The sequence below is a fragment of the Lagopus muta genome, chromosome 3 (genome assembly GCF_023343835.1).
Source record: "Lagopus muta isolate bLagMut1 chromosome 3, bLagMut1 primary, whole genome shotgun sequence".
NCBI lineage: Eukaryota > Metazoa > Chordata > Aves > Galliformes > Phasianidae > Lagopus > Lagopus muta.
Genome location: NC_064435.1, coordinates 39,635,285 through 39,644,527, shown reverse-complemented (window position 1 = coordinate 39,644,527; position 9,243 = coordinate 39,635,285). Strand labels below are relative to the sequence as shown.

At 38.0% G+C, this 9,243-nt stretch overlaps 1 protein-coding gene across 5 annotated transcripts in view; it reads right to left on the bottom strand.

The window, feature by feature from the left end:
* Positions 1 to 265: 265 nt before the first annotated feature.
* Positions 266 to 9,243, bottom strand: part of ST18 (ST18 C2H2C-type zinc finger transcription factor) — a 177,376-nt gene continuing 168,398 nt past the window's right edge. For all 5 annotated transcript variants that reach the window (XM_048940560.1, XM_048940565.1, XM_048940562.1 and 2 more), the window contains 4 exons: positions 7,311 to 7,399; positions 5,782 to 5,885; positions 3,556 to 3,699; positions 266 to 2,750 (listed from right to left, as the gene is read on the bottom strand). In XM_048940560.1, coding sequence (XP_048796517.1) covers positions 2,610 to 2,750; positions 3,556 to 3,699; positions 5,782 to 5,885; positions 7,311 to 7,399 — 478 coding nt within the window. In that variant the 3' untranslated portion in view covers positions 266 to 2,609. The remainder of the gene's footprint in view (positions 2,751 to 3,555; positions 3,700 to 5,781; positions 5,886 to 7,310; positions 7,400 to 9,243) is intronic.

Sequence of the window (9,243 nt, the reverse complement as noted above, 5' to 3'; positions counted from 1 at the left end):
GGATCTCTTAAGCAGTTTGCTTTTCTCCTTACTTGAAATTGACAAAGTAAAACACTAATTAAATTCCTGATACCAGAAATTTACTTACAGGGATGACACGTTTTGTACACAAAGCAAGTAAAACATCTGACACACTGTATAGTGCCAGGTGCAGTTAAGAATGTGTAATACAAGTCTGCATCTAGAGGCTAAAATAACCAACAAACTTGCTGCAATGTTTCATTATCAATTTTATTTCCTACCATACACCAAATGTACAGCACAGAACACAATTTCGTTGCTTTGATGTAAGAAATATTAATTGTATGAAGAAACAGTATACAAACTACTCCAAATTAAAAAATGCATACATCATTGCTCTTTACAAAAGATCTAATTTACAGTGTAGCTCATAAATGCATTTAAGCACAAAAAAAAAAAAGAAAAATGAAAAGAAAAAAAAATCAGTGCACATTACAAAACACATCAAGTACAAGGGAGGCAAATAAATACAAACATACTTCACAGAACATCCTGAGCAAACAACCAAACACAGATAAATTAACCTGAAGCCAGAGTAAATCATAATAATAAATACATAGGTAAGAGATTTTTTTTTTTACTTAAATAAAATATATAACAAATTTGTTAAAATATTTAGTAAATTAAATTTTAGTCTTTGTAATGAGTGAACTCATTTTGTATGCATTTAACAAGTATAACAAATGTTCGCTTTTTGATTTTTTTTCAGCGAGTACAGTAACTTTAATAGCAAATTTTTGTTTGGTGTCTTCCTATTTATATTAGACAGCACGTATGGTAGCTTTTGAAAAACTGATTTAAAAATAAACACAGCTCCTAAGAACATACATTTCCCCCTGTCTAAACTAGGATTGGAGAGTTGAATCAACTCTCAAACAAAAAAGCAAGCTCCACCTAATGCAGAACAGTGACCACAGTGCATGAGAGTTTACTCACTTCTGAATAGTTCTTTTGTGCAGGAACAGTAATAATATAATTGTATATGTCAAGCCTGTGAATGCCATCATATTCAATCTAAATATAAATGAGGCTAATAAAAATAAACACTTTCATTATAGCACGGAAAAATTAAACGCACGCTAGATCCATGTATACATTTACACTGAGGCACATATGCACATGAGGTGTGTGTGCATACAAAAAAGGCAGTTTAGCTGGTTGTTTATACCTTTTTCTTAAAAAAAATAAATATAAAAAAAACTTCTGAAACAATGCTTAATTACTTACAATCCCTGAAATAGACATTGCCTCGGTTATAGCAACCGCTAATTTCTGACGGATTCAGAAACTCCAAGCCCAGGCTAACCAGCGAGGGGGGCACACATGAGCTGCTCTGAACAGCTGCATGTCCCCTCCCCTGTGCCTGGACGTCCTGTAGTGCCTGGTACCCTACTGAAGGACTGGCAACCGACCCAGTATCAGACTAGTCTTGATGAATAAGGATGGGAGAAACCAATCACTGTGTTGCTACCGTTCGTTCAGTGAGAAGGGCAACACCACTGAGCTGGAGTAATATTCCCCTCCAGACTGCTGCCTTCTTCACTGCTGTTAAGTTCAAACCAGTATTGAATGCCATTTCAGGGGAGATGTGTTTGATTCATTATGTACAAATTCTTGTGTGCTTGGGATGTGTTTGCATTTTTCGGTTCCAAATCCATAGCAATACTGGTCACTTTATTAAAATCTCAACGTATCGTACTAAAAGAGTACCAGTCCTATCAAATTATCGTTCTTGTTTAGAGATAATTGTCATTTCCCTCTGTAAGCTAACTCTGAAAAAAACTGCAGTGGTAAAATAAATCTGAAGTTCTCTTGAAACATTTTAAATAATCATTCGCATAGGCTAAATCACACAGCCAAGTCAAGTGCTTTGCTGATTGCTATATTTCATTATTGCTAACGTATTCTTTAACACACTGTTTTCCAGCATACTGTGCTTTTAAGAGCCCGAGTTCCCCACTAGTGGGCACCATTTATCTTCTCAGTCCATGCATCTTCACATCTCATGTTACTGCAAACCCATTTTTGATAAAAAGCCATTATAAAAAAGCAGGATGTGAGGAAAATAAAACTAGAACCACAGTTCCGTCATTTGTTACTCATAGCTTTTTTTCTTCCTGTACAAACCCAGCAAGTTATTTAATTTACAGTATAACTTTCAGTCTATTTAAAATCCCATTGGAAAATAAATTAATAAACACATTTGTAAAAATATGGCAGGCCGCAAAAATGCTGTTAAAAGATAAAAAAAAAAAAAACAAATTCTTTGATTAGAAATAAATAAAAAATATAAAAAATAGTCACACACACTTTTTACATTCACTTTACAAAAACTGAGTGCAAAAGAAGAAAAAAAAAGAATTGTACTGAAATAAATATAATATACTAACAGAGTGCATTGCTGTTAATACAAATAGTCTGTTGTGTTTTTATTCTTTTTTATGTCAGCTGGGAAAAAATTAGTGCAATGTTGCAATTGTAAATGCAGCATGGCAACCTACACCCCTTAGCAGTACATGAACTCCTAACAGATCCATCTGGAGTTTACTGCTGTTAAGTAATTTCTGTTGCCCAGCAGCTTTCACATCCTACACATGGATGCCCTTCACTGCCTGTTTGATACTTTCCAGCAGAGCTTTGCATTCGGGGGAATAGTCCCGTTCCAGATTGCTGTACATGTCTGTGAGTGTATTTACATATGCTTCGAAATTCTGCTCACTGATTGGCCCCTAAATGAAGACAAAACAGAGTATAATTGTAGCAGATAAAATGAAGGCCAAAGGAATACAAACACCCAACTCCAAAGCATAGAAAAGCATTGACATGGCAACTGGGGAGAAGTCATAAACACAGCAGTCATCCAAGATAATAGAGGGACTGTAGAAATTGAGGGATTTTCATGTGTTGGGGCATCCAAGCACATTCGAGGCAAGAAAATGTTCTGAGATATTATCTTCAGTATAAATTGCTTTTCTATTGAGACCTTATCTATCGAGGCTCTGGGATTATGGTTGACATCCCTGTAATTGTCCTTACCTAATTTACCAGTGCCCTTCTTGAGACTGGGAAAGGAGACTGTATTTCTGCAGACCTAACTACCTAACTACCTTGGTGAATTTGGCCTGTGTTTGGATGACATATAGGACATGGAGATTTTCAGAGGCAGAGTTTTGTCGGCCTTAAAAGGATCACAGCACTGAGCTCAGTGAAAGAGGTCAATATTCTGATCTAAGAGTAAAAACAGATTCTCAGTGTGAAATTTTCACACCTTGTGCAGGGGGACACTGAGCTGGGGAGGGGTGGAGTAAAAGCTTGTGCAGGGCAGAAACACCATTGTTGGCTCAGTCCTGGAAGCAGCTGAGCCTGATATCAAGCAGAGTCCAACATCCAGCATCTCCGCGGAGTAAATTAGGCTAAGCAGAGCTCTGCTAATGCAGCTATAGTGCTCCCATCGGTCCCTGAGCAATCTCATCTGCTTCAGGTGCTGGCAATACAATCTCAAAGAAGGTGCGAAGCCACTGGCTGTGGTCTTACCATCTGTGGAAGCTGAATGTCAGCAAGGCTGGAGATGAGGGCTTGGCTTAAACCAGCTAGCTCCTTCAACAGGCTCTCATTGTTCTGCTCTATGAGTTTGTTCTCTTCTTCTATTGTTTTCAGGTTGGTCTCCATAGACGTGATCTGTAAAATACAGACATCTACAATCAAACAGAACTGTGGCAGTGCTGAGCCCAAACTGGCAGTCACATTGTCACACTGTGGGTCTGAAACTCAGGCACTTTTTAAAGGATGGATATAACCTCTCCATAGAATAATCACAGCAAGTTGTGTTCAGTCTGAATCAATGGATTTTGCTGTGGGTTCACAGAGAAACCCTGTGTCAGTGAGGCACCGGAGAGCACTTTGAGCAGGGAAATGAGGTCAGAGGGGAAAGGGGATACACTGGGATGGAGAGTGTGGCCTCAGGGATGGTGGAAGGTAGAAGAAAGGAGGCTGATGTTTGCATTGCTGACTTGCTCTTAAAGTATTCCCTGCTGATTGCCCACAATGGTCATGACACAGCTTTTAGTTGTTATGCAAACTCCCTGCCTCACTGCTTAGCGGAGGGTAGAGCTGCGAGCTGCCTGGTTAGCAAGAAAAAAAAAAATCAGTGGAATGGATGGAATGGAATGTGATGGAATCAGTGGGAGAAAAATTGAGCAGGAAGGAAATTGAGAGGCTGAGCGTGTGATTGCTGAGATCTCTGAGGAACAAAATGGAAACACCAGGTGTTTAAAAACAGCATAAAAATATTCCTGAGGTAGTGAAATGGTATAATTTCTGCATGAGAGCAGAAGGCACATACTGAGCTGTGAAAGTTCACGTCAAAAGTTGTGCTGAAAAACTGAAGGACGCAATGGCAGGGGCTGGTGCTTCACCCAATGCAGCCACTGCAAAGGCTGCCCATGGCCCTGGAAGGCACAGTGCAACGGCACAGCTGCAAGTGTTAGGCCCACTCTCTCCTTGTTAGGACGACACCTCTCTGCACTGCTTAAATCTCTCCTTGTTTTGCTCAGTTTAGTCTCCTTTGTCACACACCCAGACTGCCCTCAGGAAGAGGAGCCCTGTTTGTCTACACCCCTGATGCCTGTCCTATGGAGTGTGCTCCAGGCAGCCAAGCACCTGATCTGGGGAGATTAAAAGGGGATAGAGCAAAGCCCTGTAGCAAACACACTGCTGCAGATGTAGTTCAGGCTTTGCTAATCAGACTGTCTTCAATCTTGAGTAATTCAGAGGAGAAAGCTAGCTGCATAAATTAGGCCATCTCTGTTCAAACAGAGAGAACTGAAAGCAGCGTCCAGAAACACTGAAAAAAACCTCACTGCTATTTGGTTTGGGATGGACACAAGCACTGCAGTATGGTTGCGTTTATACTCAGTGCAGGTGGTATAAACTTTGCCTGTGTTTAGACTATACACTCTCTGGATATTATAAAAACAGCATGAATCAGCACTGAGAGCATTCTGCAAATGAGGGCTGTGGCTACACTCTGCTCTGGATCAGTTTGGACTTGCATTCTGTTACCAGATCTGTTCTTATTTAGGAATTATTCTCTAAAAATCTTATTGTTCCTAAAATAATGAGCTCTTATTTCAACCTGATTTACCTGGGTGAACACTCAGGTGCATGCAGAAGTCCCTTTGTGGAGGAACATTCTCCATAGAACCACAGTCGGCACCAGGAGGCTAATGCCATTTTGCCAGTTTACAAAAGAATGACAGTGAATGCCGTTTCCACAGATCCCCTTCAACTAATCTGCCCTACCAGTTAAAAAGAGGCATCCATTCTTTACCAGCTGCTGCCTGGGGGCAAAATTCGAACTATTTGAGTAACTGTCAGTTTTTTAAGTACAAAACAAAACTAACATGTATTAAAAGTCAGAGCAGGCTCCTGATGCCTTCCCTAGCCCGGGTTCTTACCACAGTCATGGGATTCTCTGCAGTGTGTTTAACAGAGGTTTGGTCAACAAAGGAAAACGAAAGTTTTGTTTGGTAAATATGGTTTCTCTGGTAGCCAAGATTAGCTCTAAACTGCCATCAACGTATCACTCAGTAGATCTTCATAATAATTCTCAGGAACCTGCTACTTACTTACAGAAAACAGATAAAAAACAACTTGACAAAAAGGCATTTGGGATTTTTGCAATTTTAAATGCTACAGAGTGAAGAGTATGCTTTTAACCATAGCACAAGAAAAACGAAAACTTCGGCTTTGATGTCATACCTGGGTTTGAAGTTTCATCATGTCAGCTTCAATTTTAAGATTGGATTCATTCAGTTCTTTTATTTCTTCATCCAAATGTCTGATTTCTTCATCACTCTCAATACCTGCAGATAGTTGAAAATATCAATATCAGATGTAAAGTGTTCATATCTAAATGGACGTATGAGTAACAAACAGTGCTACCTGTTGCTGAACAAGAGGGAGATAACAGGCTTTTGATCAAATTATTGATGTTTAATTTGCCTCTTACTTTGCTTTTATTGACAAAATTGTTTTCTAGTTGTAAAACTTTTATATGAGCTGAAACATCTAAGGGAAAATTATTGCTCTCTCAGTTTTTGTATTTGACAGTTCTTTTTTCCAGCTTAACATGCAACCAGAAACTAGCCAGAGAAAGGAAAAACTTGCACAAATACTTGGGAGGAGGAAAGTATATCATTAAATACGAGGGAGCATTTGCAATTTATTTATTTATTTATTTATTTATTTATTTTATTACCTGTTTCTGATCTTTCAGGAAAATATGTGGGGGCAAAATTCTATGTGGAATAATTTAGTGCATCACAGCCTTAGGTATGTGTGAAATGTGAATGATACCAAAAGCTAAAAAACATTGTAGAAAAAAAAGAAGAAAGGAGGACTTTCACATCCCACAAATTAGGCAGGGAAGAAAATTATCTTTGGACCTTCAGTAAAGTTGTGTTCTAAAAAATATTGAGCAGCTACAGCAGCTGGCAATACATATCTGTCTTTCTGCTCACTATCATTCTGAAACCAATTCCACCTTGAAAAAAGTACCAGGACTGTTTCTTTTTTAAAATCTACAGCCCTGAACTGAGTCTGCTGGGGAATCAACTTGGGAAATCTGTCAGTAGCAATTCCTCCCCCACAGATAATGTGGACAGAGATGCACATGAAAGCAAAATCATTTGCCCAATGTAACACAACTGTTTTGCTCAGCTATTGGAAGCATAAAGGCAAGTTCCTTTCATCCTGGCTCAATGCCCAGGTTTCTAAAGCATGTTTTATAAGAAAGTAATATTATATTGTATCTATTTGGTAGTTGCTCCTTTACTCTTACTATACGGATTAGCAAAATTTTCAAAGCACTGCACAGAAACATGTAGTATTAAAGTTAAGAAGAGGAGTCAAAGAGGAGTCAACTTCCACATGCAATTTATCTCCCTTCTACGTTAGCCTAACCATTAGCCAACATCAGCTAGCTATTCTGATCTGTAACTAATAATTTATTACTAATTACAATAGCAAGAGCACCTCCAAATTCATAATAATAATAATATTCTGAGATAAAAGATCATACTCCCAAATTTTGAATTATCATGCTGTAAATGAGTTGAATTTTATAATCTTTCATGCAAAGATTTTTGTTATTCAAGTTTAGTTATTGCTAGAGACAACTGAAAGGGGTGACAGTTAATGCCAGAATGGTATCAAGGAGCCTGAGTATAAATGGGAGACCAGGCCCTTCTATCTGAATAAATGTCATCGTCTTTTACAGATCTCCTTACCACCACTTGCTTTAAGCTTGATAGTCATTAACTCTTCCGAAATTTTGCCCTTTTTTATGGCTTGTGCATTCAGAGGACAACCAGATAGACTGAAACAGATAGGAAAAAAAACATTAGCACCCACTTGAAAGTGGCAACAATCCTTTCAGGCAATATTATCATGCACTTGGACAGACCTCTGTATCTAAGGTCACATCAGTATCTCCATTATAGCATAGCTTCAGGGAATGACATAACTCATAAGAGCTATTTAACTGCATATTCCAGCCTGAAAATTGGAACAGATATCTCAACCAATAAGTAAACAACATTTAAGCATATTTCAGAATAATCAAGAGAATTGGGAGCTATTGTAAAGTTACATGGAAATGCATTTACAGAATTCTTGAAGTTCCAGCACTTATAAACAAATAAAAACTCTATTGTTTCTATTGAGTGATTATGCTTCAGAGGAGAGTGGCAGATGGTCCTTTAAAATGGCAAGTTTACCATTCTTAAAAAAATAAATTGTTAATGGGTTGATTTCCACAGCACACATTTATTGCATTATTTTGTTGATATATAATAATGATCAATACAATAATAACTCTGGGTATACCCTATAGACCATAATAGCTTTTTTGAATGGTTCTATTATATAATCAGTTTGCTTTTTAACCACTGTTCACATTAAATTATATTTTGCTATTTCAGTGCTTACAATTTCATCAGCTGGTAATTATCTGAGGCAATTTTTATTGCCTACTAAAGGGCTAAGATGAATTGCACTGTCTTAAAAATAACAAAGAAGAAATACCACATGCTGAAGAACTGGCAAAAGGCTTTGTATTTAGATGTAGCCAAGTAATGAACGAAGGCAAAACTTTTCCTAGTACTATTTTTATTTATTTTTATTTTATTATTACTATTATTTGGTGGAAAAGGAATCCTATTCAACATGGTGTTTCTACAAAGGAAATGAATAAGTCAATAAATAAATAAGAAAAAGCTTTGGAAGGTTTAAGTTTGCTTCCTGCCTGCTTAGCTAAATGTGCTAGTTTTCCATTTCTGGTATCGGTCTGGAGCTCAGCCCAGAGCTGTCATTGTCTCAAAGTCATTGGGTGGTTTGTTGGGTTTCAAGTGTGTTAGGTAAGGATATAACATCATAAACCTATACTAATTATATGATCTTAAGAGTGATCCAGCCTCTAGTAGGACAGAAGTAATCTAAGAGACCAATTTTTTATTCTGTTGGTTTGAAGGTGTCATATTGCATAGTATGAGTTAATTAGCCCCAATTTTTAATAGTATTGTAATGTAAACACTTTACCATGCTCATAAATTTAGGATAACAATGGACAAATCTACTGCTTTGGAGGTTTCTTCTCTGCTACAAATAAATTTGCATATGAACAGTTCACAACTCTTTAAGGAATTTATCTCTCAGCATTCCCATCATGGTCTGATTCCACTACATCTGCCATACAGATGAGGCATTGGCATTAAAAGTTAATGCTCATGTGTAGGCTGCCTAAAATTTCAGTGAAGGATTTGTGATATACTTTTCCATCCTGGGTGGTTGTTTCTGAGGACTGGCAGTCTCCCAGTATCAAACTCTACATAATGAGAAATGGGTGCAGAGCAAACAGTTTGACTCTTGAGCCAGTGAATCCACCACAACCACAAAACTTTGCTGCAGACAGAACTGGGAATAGGTCACTCAAACAACAGGACATTGTACTAGCAGCTGAGCTAAGAGTTCTGTGTAACTGTATTACAACCAAATAAGGAAAAACAAAGTCTTGTGCTGAGTTGGGAGTGGGCTGGGGCAGAGCCACAGGCTTGAGGCTGAGATAGAGAAAAGTGTTAGGAAAAGGATTGGCTCACCAGAATGAACCTAAGGGTTGAAAGGAAAGGGAAAAGTAAGAGCAATGGAGCTTGCTGGGGAACCTTT